At 44.3% G+C, this 14,748-nt stretch overlaps 1 protein-coding gene across 1 annotated transcript in view; it reads right to left on the reverse strand.

Moving 5' to 3' along the window:
* The window catches only part of ADAM12 (ADAM metallopeptidase domain 12), a 388,450-nt gene that overhangs the window by 82,641 nt on the left and 291,061 nt on the right, over nucleotides 1-14,748 (reverse strand). The window contains exons 7-10 of the mRNA XM_068548756.1: nucleotides 13,333-13,398; nucleotides 12,187-12,258; nucleotides 5,553-5,722; nucleotides 2,609-2,693 (exon numbers count right to left, since the gene is read on the reverse strand). Coding sequence (XP_068404857.1) covers nucleotides 2,609-2,693; nucleotides 5,553-5,722; nucleotides 12,187-12,258; nucleotides 13,333-13,398 — 393 coding nt within the window. The remainder of the gene's footprint in view (nucleotides 1-2,608; nucleotides 2,694-5,552; nucleotides 5,723-12,186; nucleotides 12,259-13,332; nucleotides 13,399-14,748) is intronic.

The raw sequence follows: 14,748 nt of genomic DNA on the forward strand, positions 1-14,748 counted from the left end.
ATCCCGCTTTGTGCTACCCAGGAAGGCGATAAGAGGCTACCCAAGAGGTTTCCAGGAAACAGTGACACTGTGCTTTAGAGAACGCATTATTCCTGATACAGACAATCTTTGTGGGGCCTCTTGATACAGGTGTGTTCATATAAGATTTTATAGGCTTGTTGGCGGTTACAGCTGTAGCTGCCTTTCTCACTGGCCCTCAGGCTAAGAAAAGAGTGGCATGTCAAGGAACCAAGTTATTCTTAGAATAGATGAAATTCCTAATAAATTACTTTGTTTAGATTTTAGTTTCCTGTTGTAGGAAGCTTCACAAACATGTTTCAGGAAATCGATTTTCTTCAATCTAAGAATGCTGAGGGCTGAATTTAGCATGCTTTGGCACAAAAATTCAAGGAATTTATCCTTAAAAAATGACTCTTTATCAGATTTTTTTGTATCACTGAATATCTTGGTTTTGTCTTGAATTGCCTAATTGTTTCACATTTTTTCACGCATAGGTGATTATACACAGAATGTCTCTTAAGAGACCCCGATAAACAGTTCATATTTCTAATAAGACAAAAACCTATTTCTTTATTTCTGGAATTATCTCCAAACCAAGACTATTTTAGTCCAGTTAGATACAAAGGCACGGCTTGACGTGACTAAAATTAATGATCTGTTCTATCTTGGAAAAATAGAGAAACAGTACAGAACTCAAATTTTCAGTGTGATTAGGATTTCTGCTTCCTTGCGACATGATTTCCTTCCTCTTAGATTTGCTGAATCCTTGAAAGAGGCACAGTCGTATGTAACACCCATGAATTCAACTTTAGAGACACAATAGGAGAAAGTCTAGACGTTTTAGATCTGGTCAAGATATTGATTTTGTTGATCTCATGAATTTTATAGAAACTAAAGGAGCTGTGGACTTTCAACCTACGTGATGCTTCTCTTCTATGTGGAGTAAACAAAGAGTGAGCCTAAGGATGGTCTTTACTGCTGGCCGGCCCATCAAACATATTTCTTATTGATTAACTTTGGTCTTGACTTGATTCCTATTGCAGTACATACATCTGCTTCTATTTCCCCACATTCATTTTTATCTTTTTTTTTTTTTTTCTTTAAATAGGCTTCCCTGTCTCCTTTCAAAGGAGGAATCTTGACCAAATGCTTGCATGGAAACGGAATAAAGGACGTGAACTTAAAAAAGTTGCTTAATACCATCAGATCGGTTATAAGAACCTCTGAACACTCCACAGCTGCAGAACCTGCCATGCTTATAAGGAATTCAGTTTCAGCTCTAAAAAATATTTACGCCAATTTTAAGTGGCAAAGTCAGTAGCGATGGACCATGGAACCATGAAACAGAAAATGATTCCCTCTTAAAACTTTACAGGCTGCTCTGTAAAAAGACAGTTGGGATCTGACTTGAAATGAACCTGGCACCAACAAAACCCAAGCTTTCCAGTGACTTCCATGGTGGAGATCACTGGAAGTCTTCCAGGTTCAAAGGGAACCAGAGGGCAGACCGTTTAAGCCAGAAGTCCACTGGGTGGGTGCCATCCCTCCAAACAGCCTCCTTACACATTTAGTGAATGTTTATGTTAATTACCAGCTCCACCCAGAGAAGAGGAAAATATTCATTGTGGATATTCACTAAGAAGATAAGGTTGGGCAGTATGTGGAGAGCAAATAAAAGTCAGCAGAACATTACTCCTTCAGCCCTTTAATACAATGGAATATTCACAAATGTTCTGTTTGAAAAATGTGGAGGAATTCATGGTTTCTTGGAAGGGCAAGCTTCTGTTTGTTTAACAGAGAAGGCGGAATGGTCTCCGAGGACACTCCCTATCTGAGGGCTGGTGCAAAGGGGACACTATGTCTTCCCATCAGGGACAGTGACAGCATGGGGTGAAAACCTTTCCTTTAGTTACCTGATGAAGGGGAACCTGTCAAAGTTACCTCCCTCTTCAATTCATAAGAAACAAGTCCCCAATAGTCTAGTCATTCTATTTCCCTTTACAGACATATATAATATGACAAAATGATCCTTGTAAAGCAATAAACCTAGGCCTCTGCCTTCCAAGAATAAGGTTAGTATAAAGACAAATTGGACACTGGCTAGGAGGTATGTCAAGCATTTGCAGCGGTAAATAGTTAAAAACCTCAGACTTTTGGCTATCGTGCCTGGAGGGAGAACCATCAGAAAGCCATTCTAACGGCAATATTTGGTGAGATCACAGCCCATCCCAGAAGCTGAGCGATGAGGGCAACCCCAGTGACCAGGCTCATCCCAATGCTGGGAGGAATTCCTGGATGGAGACGGGTGGATCAAAATCCCACTTGAAACTTTTTCTCCGCAAAAGGTGTAGACTAGCTTTCACTGAGCTGTTTTTACACACTCAGCCTTCCTGTGTGCAGCCTGATGTGTTTTATAAACAGTCCCTAGAGTACTGTCGGGTACGGAAGATCATAAGCAGAGCTAGAAAAAGGGTAGAATTATATCTAAGAAGCATTAAAGAAAAGGACCTAATTTTACAAAGTCTGATGAAAGTAGAGATTTCCTGGGAAATCATCAAGAGAATTAGGTCTGGACATCGCTGTCGGATTCTTGGTGCCCCTGGCTTACCATGACGATTCCCCCGGACTGTTCTGCCGTGCACATGCTCATGATGGGTGCCATGCCGATGGTGGTCCCTTGGAAATAAACGCCACTAGAAAGAAAAGAAAGGACTTTCTCAAATCAGTATAAGGACATTTTCTAATATTTGAAATTCTGTTGGACATTCCTACATTCCAACAGGAAAACTGCACAAGCATACGCAAAGACGAAAATAGCTGCATGAGAGTATGTTTACAGGTGATTTTTATCTTTGGTTCTTCTAAAATTTATCTTCCAGTTCACCATCGTCTCCTAATCCTTTCAGATTTTTGTTTTCAAGACTCGGGACGACAACTAGTCACGACTTATATATTTATAAGTTGTATCCTGCTATTTTCCAATGAACTGGGCGGGGAGCTTTTCCTTTTAAACAATGTCTGCTGATGTCAGGGCTGAAAAGAGTCACAGAGAATCACTGTTAACAAATGAAAGGCATTAGATGCTTTACTAGATTTTCTGTTGCAGCTGAATTTTGCTTTCCTGGGTAACATTACAATTAGGCCAGAAACCCAAACTCTTCCAAAATGTCCTGCTAATATAGCTTGCAAAGGGAAATTGGCAGAAAAATGATTGACCCTCTGGAGATAGTGTAGAAGTTAGCACCCACAAAGCCTTGGCATCCCAGGAGGAAGCTTCCGGAAGGGGAGCTCATGGCTTAGGTGTGGCTTTTCCCCTATATGGAATCTTAATCAATGAGTAATGACATCAAGGCCTCTTTAATGCAATGCTATTAATTCCAACCTCATGCATTAAAAATTAAACACTGTATTTGCTGAATCTCCTTGAAGGGAAAAATTGACTTACCCATATTATCTTGGCCATGTACATATATAGATATTACACATATTATTTGAAAAGTTAGATACTTAGCAGTGCTCAATTGGATGAAATGGGATAAGTATATACAAAATATAACCTCACCTATGTATGTATGCATGTATCCAATCATCCATCTATCCATCCAGCCAACCAGCCATCCTATTACACGCATATGTACAGTACTAGTGATTGCAGCTTTTATATTTACATCTATATAGACCGTTTTAACAGATACAATTATACCTATATATATAAAAATAAGGTTATATAAGAGGCTAATTTACTTCCAGATGTTCAAGTTGGACAGACTCCATTTGGGGGAAAAATATCAAAACAAAACACTCTGACTCTATTTTTAGTAGCTCAGGATTAATCAATGCATAAAATATGAGGCAACCACAAATATCCAGGGTGGGAAAAGAAAACAACCCTATGAAATGGCCAAAGTAAATTATCAGGGAATGCCAACAGCCTCAGTTCAGATGTAGGCCTTTTCAAAAGTGAGGTTAGGGTAGGACTGCTTTTCAGCTTCCCATAAATGTTCAGTAAACTAGATCCAATTTGTCAAAGAAAAGTGTCTCTGACCCTAAAGCTTTCAACTCAGTGATACGAGCTACATGAGAACATAATAATGGCATAAACTGTTTAAGAATTTTAATAAAAAGCTGTTCAGTTTAGGAAAAAGCTACTCCATACCAACTTAGATTATGATATTTTTTGTTTAAATATAAAGGTGTCTGTAACATGTTACCAATGTATTATATTATATTATAGGCGTGCTTTCCCTCATTTTATTATCTTCACGACCCTTATCACGCTCTGAAATGTCTTTGTTTATTATTGTCTTCTCCCAGTAAACTGGAGACTCCCAAAAGTGGGGAGGTTTACAATGTTGGTCACCATTACGTTCAAATCCCCTAAAACATGTTTTGTTCCTCGTTCGTGCTCAATACACATTGATTGAACAACAGAACACAAGGTCAATCTGCGATACTGCTGGTATTCTCTGATCTAGAAAACCAAGAGTAACGGCAAAACAGGAGGAATAAAGATTTTCTTTCTCCGGGCAGCTGACAATGATCACACTAATGTACTGCCTTCAGATCTTGCATAAATATTTTTCACTAATAATGACAGAAAATGAGCTTTTAAAAAATATACTACTCAGGACAACTTTACATCAAGACTAAGCCTAGAGGGAGGGACAAATTGGGAGTTAGGGATTGACATATACATGCCACTATATTTAAAATAGATAACCAACAAGGACCTACTCTATAGCACAGGGAACTCTGCTCAATATTCTGTAATAACTTAAATGGGAAAAGAATTCAAAAAAGAATAGATACACGTATATGTATAACTGCATCGCTTTGCTGTACACCTGACACTAACACAACATTGTTAACCAACTACACTCCAATATAAAATAAAAATTGAAAAAAAAAAGAAATGAAAAGGTCAATAAACAAATAAATAAAAACATGAGAGAAAAACATGAAAAAAAGAAAAGTATTTGTGAATATCAAAATGTTATTTCGATTGTCTTTATGACACATATAATCTGTAAATTAAATTTGAGAAGTCATAATAAAAACCTTCATGGATTAATAGTATTAAAAAAAAAAAAAGACTTGGGACTTCCCTGGCGGTCCAGTGGTTAAGACTCCACGCTTCCACTGCAGGGGGCGCGGGTTCAATGCCTGGTCGGGGATTGAACTAAGATCCCGCATGCTGCGCGGTGCCGCCAAAAAAGAGAAAGAAAAAAGACTAAGCCTAGAAACAGTTGCATAGAGGAGATGTCCAGGTGTTAGACAAAGGAAATAAGACATCAGCCAGAGGGATAGTTTTCCCAGGGTATGCAAAGAAAGACTTTTCCAACAGCCCCCAATTTCAATCGAGATGGCCTCCCCCTCCCCCCACACCGCCCCCGCAGTGTGGGCTGAGAAGCCCCCTTTGCCCCTGGTCCAGTCAGTGTGTTCTGCTGAATGATGTGCAGCTTCATGGACTGTCAGGTGAGGCTAGGAGGGAGCGCAGGTGTGCTGAGATCACTCTTTTATTTTAAGCAAAGGAGAGACAACAGATGCCTTACCTGATAAGCTGTGCGTTGTCATGGGATTTGCGAGGTAGAAGCTTCATCTTTCTCCAGTCCAGAAACTCGTGGAGGCTCGTGAATGGGTCCTGACTTATGGAGCATTTGTCGATGTCATTCCACACCTCTACGCCCACCAACACGATTCGAATGTTCAGCGGTCTGTAAAACTGAGGGAGACAGAAGACGCGCATCCCTGGGGGATCACGTGAATGAGAACTTACCATGCCGAGTAGAACAGACTGGCAAGTTCTGAACTTCATCGCCGTGACATGAAAAATCTCTCTGTGCTCCCTTGTTCCCGTGGCATTAGAATTGAAGGAATATTTTCAGTGTCTGATGCAAAGTGATGTGCTAAGTGGGTGCTCAAATGTGGGTGACCAGTTAGATGTTAGAGTTACCAGCCTTTTTGATGTCTGCCCTTATTTGTAGGGAAGCACGCATTTCAACCGATTCACTGGTGATTTGAAATGGGCGTATAGATGTGTTATTATTGCTAAAGTTGTCACATTACAGCTAAAGACTGCCAGTTCGTATCTACTGCAAGAAAAACAGTAAGTGAATTAGGATCTTTCAGACACTCTGCCAAGCGCAGTAATTTGTTCATTTTAAGAGAAATGTTCTACCTATGAGTTACTGAAAATGAATCTGTATTAAGTTTTTCAGCAAAGACTCAGATTTTGCTGACCCTATCATATTCTGTCACCTATAATTGACCCAGAAGGTTTTCATTGAATGAACAGATAAATATCTTGCAGGATGATAAAGGCATACACAGAACCCTTCTTCAGGAACTTTGAGGACCATTCTTCCCACAGCCAGCTCACCAACAGCGTCATGGGAAAGATCTGGTGAAGGAAATTTCTCTTTTCTCAGGCATACCACTCACTTCAAGTCTTCTTGCTTTTCTGCCCCCCCCCCCCATCTTTCTGTGCCTGACTTCAACCTACAGCCCTTTCTCCACAAACAGATCGTCTTGGGTTGGAAGCAGGTAGAGCAACTCTTCCGATGTCTATGGGATAGTTTTGTCCCAGACGAGCTTACTAGGGCAGGATGAGGGGTCAGGGTAGAGGTAAGAACTCCCCATTGCCCCCGACTGCCTTGCTACCCCCATGGGATCACACAGACACGGAGACGGCTCTTTGCTCAGGGTCCGGGGGTAAGGAGGTGGGACTCATCTGGCTGGCTGTACGCTCTTCCAGAGCCTGCAGTGTGTAAGGCAGGGCGCAAACATCTTCATCTTCTGATACTCCAGGCAGCCAAGGAGGAAGATGTGGCAGCTACAGTCAAGCTCCAGATGGGAGCAGGTCCTATTCTTAGTTGCTAGAAGCCTCGGAGCCAACAAATAACAAAAATCACAGAAGCTCCGCATCTGATAGTTAAGCCCCATTCCAACGTGCTGAGCTCAAGGGCAATAAACTCCATGAGGCTCAGCACTGACCCCGGGTTCTGACCCACAAAAGGCAGGTTCATCTTTTCCCTTGCTGATCTCTCCCTAGTCATCTGGTGAGCATTAGGTTAGCAGAAGAATGTGACTGAAGCACAGACTACATCACAGAGTCTAAACTGATCACAGCGGTCCAAGTTGGTTTCAAGCAGATAACAATTATGGGCATTACATGACTAAGTTAATGAGACAATTATACGACCTAAATGCTGTCTGACAGCTTGTTTTTAATCAAGAATTGCTTGGCCTGTGGTATCCACTTGCGAGCTCCCAGCCCAGGCTTTCCAGGCAAAATCAAGGTCCTGGCCCCATCTGGACTCTCAACGCGCACGTCTGGCTGCTGTACTGCACTGGAGAGCTTACACTTTCGGCCGTGTCACAGACAACAGTGATCAGAGGCAGAAACGCAGGCGATCCAGTGCCGACGTCCACACCAGCCTGCCAAGTGACATCCTCAGGGTCAGATGCCCCGTGTGGGCTGCAGGGTCGTCATCTGTGCTGGGGACACTATGTTTGCCTCTGGAGAGTGTCATATGGAAGTGGTCACTAAGGTCTGTCAAGGTCTAACTGTCATCATTTCTCAGAGCTGGCTTGGGGGCTTACTAATCAAGGGTCTTTTCATAATGATAACGGGTTGTAGTTTCCATTTATTAGCCCTCTCAAATCACAGAACAGATTTCATATCTAGAAGCATAAAGTGCCGTCCCTCCTCTCGAAACTGGTGCTATTGATTACCTGTCGCATATGCTAAACCCACATCATGTCATCACAGTATCCCATTGCTGCCTGTTGGGATGCTCTTCCCAGGGCTCTGCCGATGGCTTCCTTTTGGTTCTTCCTAATAACAGTGACCACAGCTAACACCTAATGAGCATTTCCAACGTCCTAGGCACAGTGCCACGTGCTTTCCAGGCCGTAGCTCTCTCAGTCCTCACAACACTCTGCGACTTAAGAACTATTATTATTTCCGTGTTACGGTCAAGGACGTTGAGACAAGGAGGGACCAGGTAGACCACTCGAGACATGACTGGCATAGCCGGGTTTAAGCGTAGGCAGGCTGGTGCCCAGGTTCTAAACCACTAAGTAACCCAGCCAGGTAAGGGCGAGTACTGAGATTCCCTTCCAAGATGATCCACTGTGACCCCAGGCCCAGAGAGAAGTACAACTGGAGCTTGGCAGCTGCCCGCCCGGCCTAAGAATCCCAGGATGCATGTGGACACCGTCCAAGACCAGCTGAATTGATTCACCCATTAACATAGCCACGGCAAGTATCTGGCTGTATGCTAGGCTTGGCACTGACACAAAGAGCAAGGGTTAGGATACCCTTGCCCTTGGTTCCCAAATGCTCAGAGGTCAGCAAGAGGCTCAAGGCAGGGGATACTTAGCCATTATTCCAGTAAATGCCAATCGAGTGAACTGCCAAGAAGGATGCAAACAGGAAATTCAGGGAATGCTGGGCTTGAGGGCTCAAAGAAGGCTTTCTAGAGGAAGCGGATCTGAGAAAACATGGGTAGGATTACAGGGCGGTCTGCTGGGGTCCAACACGGGAATGTGCACCCCTCAGGCAAACTGGTTTGAGAAGTGGGGGGACGAAGACTCACACAAGAGGGAAAATACCTGAAGTTAAATGCACGGAAGATGAGTCCTTCAGAAGCAGGTCACAGAGGTGCAGCCTGCATGGATGCGCAGCTGTTGCTAACTTCGTCATGAGTAAGAAGCAGGACAGATTGGAGGGGAGAAGCCAGAGAGGCTATCACTTAACTGGGAAGCCACACACCCCGCCGCTCCCGCCCTGCAGTGTAACTGGGGCCTGGGGGAATGTCTTGCTTCCCACGTAAAGGGTTTGTCTGCCAGCACAGCGTCGGACACACTCTCCGTGTTTCACACGCAGGGGAACTGCCTGAACGTTTCTGAATGTCACCTCTGTCCCTAAATCACTTCTCGGACTCTCAGTCCGGGATGTGCTTCTCCCTCTTCCCTTCAAGCCAGTGCAGCCGGCCAAGCAGTTATTAGTTAAGAATAGCTAAGAAGAGCCAAGAGTTCCGCAAATGAGGAAGTTGCCACTGGAACAGTCATTGTTTTTTAAGCCAAGATGCTCCCACTTGTAGTTGCAAAACTAAACTTTGGCATACTTGCTAGAGCCCAGGGCCCATCAGTTAGTAGACTTGGGTGAACAGAACATCCCAAGGAGCCTGGGTACCCCCAGTGGGCCTTCAGGGTCTGCTGGGGACAGACACATATGTGCACTCAGCAATTCAGCTTTCTCCTTGCCAGAAACACGAGAAGAGGCAGGCTGGTGAACTCCACCGAGTCTGTCAGGACTTTTCTCAGATATATTGTTCTTTAATTACCAGGGCAGATTATTACCAGACCCCCAGTTGCTCATTTCTGGTTTTGCAAACTGAAGCAAGATATAATACAGAATAATATGTAAAGAAACACAAACATGGAAGACCAAGCACATCACCTTAAAATAGGATTTCAGCAGTTACCAGCCCGAGTTTAACATTGTTCATGGTTTCTGTTTACTTCCAAGGCCTAAGAAGTACTTGAATTCTTTGTTTTCATCTGGATGTTGTCCCATCTCACTGGAGGCGTCTGGAATGTACTCGCCCAAGGCCCCACCCAGGCCAATCAAACCAGAGTCCCTGGATTGAGACTTGGAATCAGCATTTTGAAAGCAAACATATAGACAAACACACACACAAACAAACAAACAAACCTTGCCAGGGCATTCTAATGCCCAGCCCAGACTGGGAACCATGTCTGACTCCTACGGTCTCTGGCATAACCTCTGGGATCCATCCCTCACCCTTCCCTGCCAGAAGGACTTGCCATTTACAAAAATTCTCCTGCATCCACTTGACTTTAGGATAAAAGTTTAATTTTCAAAAAGTAGCTATTCAAAATATATCAGCAAGCGTGGGCTGCCTGGCAGTCTGACCTGCCTAAGAGTTCTGGTGGACGAGGACGGTATCATCTCAGGGTGCCATCAGCCATCTGTGTTTTTTTCCCGCTTCCAGAAAGTTCCATCCAGCCATAGCCTCTCTCTGAGCACCAGGCCCTGATCCCTGACTGCTCAGGGTGCCCCAGGAGACTCCCGCTTTCGCTTCTTTGGGTACGAAGCCTCGTTCGCCTGTCATCCCAAACTTGGGCTCACTGGGACCCCTGCTCATCTCAGCCTCTGCTTTGGCTCGGTCAAGGAGGGCTGGGATCCACAGTAAGTGGGTAGAGTCAAGGTCAAAAACTCCTGCAGAGGAGACCAGGGCTTATTCCTGGTGCTGCCTTTCAATGCTGTTGGAACATGTGCTGATTACTTAACTAGCCTCTGCAAACCTCCGCTATAAAAATGGGAATACTGGTATCCACCCGGGAGTGTCTGCAAAGCACTTAGAGCCTGGCACATAGCAACTGCGCAATACATTTATTAGGAACCATCCCTTCAAATGTCTCTAAATCCTCGTCTTTCTCACATCCCCACTTCCCCAGCCCCGGGTCAGATCTTCATAATTTCTATACAGTAGACGCCTGCCAGCTGTATTTGTCTTTGGTAACTCCATCCTCCACACTAACTGCAGGCACAGCTGTGTGTGATCCTGTGTGTCTCCCCTGCTTAAAAACCGACGGCAGAATAAAATCCCAATGGGGTCTAGATGGCTCCGCAGGGCACTCAGGGCCCTGCCACTGAATCCCTGCAGCTTCATCTGCTCCTGCCCTAGCTGTGCACACACACACACACACACACACACACACACACACACACACACACACACACACACACACACACACACACACCCCGCTTAGTTAGACGTAGTTACTCGCCATGTCCAGACGCATGCGGAGTAAGCCAGGCCCTCCCCGCCTGTGCTCCTGGTGAAACTTTACTCACCTTGCAAAATCGCCTCCCTGCAAAGCCTCCCCGACCCCCAGGAAGAAGTAAGCGATGCTCTTCTGCATCCCCATAGCACCTGATTGACAGCATCGACCTGGTTCCCATCACGCTGGTCCATGCTAAGTGGCTTATGGGTCTGCTTCCCAACAAAGCTGTGACCTCCCTGAACAGATGGACCACATCTGATACATTCCGAATTCTTGATGCACACTCCTCGGTACCGCCCATAAGTCCTCGTAGAATGGAGTTGAATCTCTGGAAGGCTTTTGTTTTCATTTTCCCGAAAACTTTGAAAACTCACTTTAAATATTATACAATAGGATTGTTTGGAAACATAGCTATCGTGAAGCATCCACAAACTGCTATGTGTAAAATGTGAGCATTTCAGAGAATCCCGGCCATGAGAGATTCAGCAATGAGCCGGGGCCCCTTTCCTCTCCCACTGTCCTCAGAGGCAGGAGACAGGCTATTGCTAAGAATTATGGTTACGTTCAGACAGGGGCTGCCAGCCACATAGCACGTGAGAACCACCTGGGAGCGCCTACAAAGCCTGACGTCCAGGCCCCACCCAGACACCCGAGCAGCAAGGCCTTTGAAAGCTTCCAGGCAACGCCAACATGCTCTGGGCTGAGAGCCCTCAGCACCGAACAGCCCGACACTCTCCCTGCAGGGTCTGTCGCTGAAGGCAGGTGGCGTAGATGGTACCATCTCCTTGAGAACAGATCTCATAAGGAGCGTTGGCGAGCAAATACACCTGGGTCAGAGCAGACTTTCAGGATCTCTTCCAGCTCTGAAATCACCTTTGCAAAGGTGAGCTCCCTCCCGAGTTCTCGGCGAGGAATTTTCTGATGGCCGATTGAGCCGAAAGCCGATTTCTGTGTCCTGGGACTGTGGAGCCCATGGGTCCCTTATCAATGAGAGCTCACCCTCAGGGGGCCTGTGGGACCTGCCCAGGGAGACCTGGGAAGAGGCCTGCTTGGAGCTCTCAAGAGGGCCAGATGCACCCTATTGGGGTTCTGGATCTAACTGGGGACGTCAAAACGCCTTCCTGGCCAGAAGAGAGCCTGGCGGGAGATGGATGCCAAGGCCACCGAGGTCCAGACAGCGTGGGGTGGCATCTCCTGCAGCTGCTCCAGGCCCCAAGAATTCTCAGAAGAAGGGGAAGTTGGGTACCAGCCCAGGACCGGAGGCAGAACCCGACCTCCCTAAGTCAGATGGGATGTGTTTCATTCCTTCCACCTCATTCCCAAACATTTACATGCTGTGAGTGATCTAATTACCCCCAAGGAACTTACCTTGTCAACGTGATTAGCGATCTCTATTAATCGTTGTTTGACTTTTTCCAGGTCTTTTCCTTGCCTCTGAAACTTAATGATTTTAAATGTCAGCATTAACAGTGGCAAGACTATCAATCAAATCTCATCTTCCTAGCTCCTGGAAATGTGAAGTCTCAGGCTCTGCAAATCCCCCAGGGCCCTCCCTGGTTTATGGTGAAGTAAGCTCCCATCCTGCAGAGTAATATCCCCATCCAGGGACTTTCTGAAACTCCCCGAAATTCACTCAAGCCAAGTGCTCAGAAGATAGTAACTTTTGTGAATTTTCCAGCCTCATAAATGATGGAGGCAGTGACATGTTTTGGCATAGAGAAAACAGACAACCAGAAAGCAGTCCAAAGCCATTCTTCATATCATCAACTTGATTTTAACTTCCTCTGAAATCTCCTTTGTATTTGTTTTTAAAAATTAAAGAGTGAAAGTAATAGAAGTGCATGGCAACAAGTCAAACAATACAGAGAATGGATAAAAAGTTAGTAAATTCCCACTTCTCCCGGCTAATCTGAACTTCCAGAGTGGGAACAGTTGCCTGTGAAATTGTCAAATCTGTTTCATTCATATGCCTTGAGCCAGTCTGGGAGAAAATGTCACCTAATTCATAATAGGTAGTAGAGGCAAGAAAAGAACACAGAGAAGATAATCTAAAAAAAAAAACTAATTAAAAATTAATTAAAAGAAAAAAAAAACTAATACAGCATCAAGCTACCTACTTTGGAAGGTAGGGTTTTTCTGCTGTGTCTACAGCCTTCATTCATTCATTCATTTTGGTTTAGGACATATCAGACATTTTTAAACTAAACTTTTCCCAAAAGTGTTTTAGAATACATTCTAAAACCATCTGCCATTTCCCACAAATAATTCTCCCTGTTTGGAGAGCTTAGCTACGTGGCAACTCTGCAGTCCTTGCTAATATTTTGTAATACCAGATACATTTTTAATATTTTATACTTTATAATATCAGGAAACCACTTTTTTCAGTGGGTTGTTTACAATGCTTTTAAGGCCTCCTGGAAAATGAGGTTAAATAAAGCAAGTAATAACTTGCTAAACATTTTCTTTTCCCTTTTTTTTTTTTAAACCAACCAAGAAATTTCAGAAAGTTCTTACCTCTCGGTTGTCTGCCACAATAACGAGCTCTACATACTTGGTCGTCTTGAGGGTCTCTCTTTTTTGCTGCCAAAAGTAAACATGGGTTTAATTTCCCTGACTGCCTCTCTGGGGCTACCCGAACACTGTCAATGTCTCTCGACTCAAGCACTTGAACTAGGGCACCCCCGCCCCCTTACCGAGATCACCGGCTCCCACACCCCTGTTCCACCTAGAAGTTCACCTCCAACCCCAAAAACCTCTGTAAAACCTTCTCAACGTGAGCAGCCACTTTCCATTTCCATCTGGGAAATCCTTAAAAAGGAATCTAACCTTTCTGCTGAATCACTGATTATAGGATCAGAACAAGTTGAGATCATTATTAAACAAAACACAGATGTAAACAAGCAAAACCAAAGCTCTCTCTGGCACAGGAGCCAATGAACTCTTCATTTCGGGCTGGACGTAGCACATTTGAAGATCACTACAGACGATGATGGAATTAGGGTCTCACGGGTGTTCCCTTTGCCTTTGTGGTCCAGTTTTGTGATGTGGGAAAAGCCGATATATAAAGCGAATATATTTTGAGCAGGAACTGCATAGCCCTCTGGGGAAACACTGAGTAGTCCATTCCAGGGAGCTGATTTCTTGCAGTTGATCATTTAAAAATCTGGTTAGAAGCAAAGGAAGAATAGGGAACAGCCAGGCGGATAAACGGGGAACAGAGCCAGGCGAGAAGAAGGTGCTAGGAGGAAAACCAGAAAGGAACAAGAGAAAAGGAATAGGAAGAAACAATGTCAAGGAAAAAAACAAAAAAACAAAAAAAAACTGAAACATGCCACTGGAGAAAAAGGATTGGTAGGAGTGCAATCGTTGAGAGGAAGACAGAAATTGTGTATGAAGGGGTAGGGGCCGAAGATGATGCAGAGAGCCCAATATGAACTCCCTCCCAAATCAAGGCAGCCTCTGAAGTGGGTGACATTTTAATCATGTTTCTTCAAAAAACATTCGTCCTCTTCCATGAATTACTGGGAGAATCCCAAAGGCACTTTTAGGAGAAAAAAGAGCAATTCATGGAGGGTGGTCTCAAGAAACAAACATTAAAAACAAAAAACAAAGCCTTCAGTTTCTGCAATAAAATGCAGTCGGAGGAAATGAGGGTTGAACTGGTCTTGGTCCTCATAACTGATATCGCTGCTGTATGAATTAACTACACACACTGCTCAATGTTGAAAACTTGCATGTTATAACCACGCTTTCAGACAAAAGCAAAAATGACCAAGGCATGCTTTGAATCAGCTTTCCAGTCACATAATCCTGAGGGAAACATCTTTTATAAAACAAATCCCCATCAGTCCGGGATCTTCCAAACAGATTTTTACAGGAAAAATGTTTGTACCATAGCAGTGTTCCTCCTCGGGGCCCAGCTGTGCTGAT

Source organism: Eschrichtius robustus, chromosome 7, assembly GCF_028021215.1.
Source record: "Eschrichtius robustus isolate mEscRob2 chromosome 7, mEscRob2.pri, whole genome shotgun sequence".
Taxonomy (NCBI): domain Eukaryota; kingdom Metazoa; phylum Chordata; class Mammalia; order Artiodactyla; family Eschrichtiidae; genus Eschrichtius; species Eschrichtius robustus.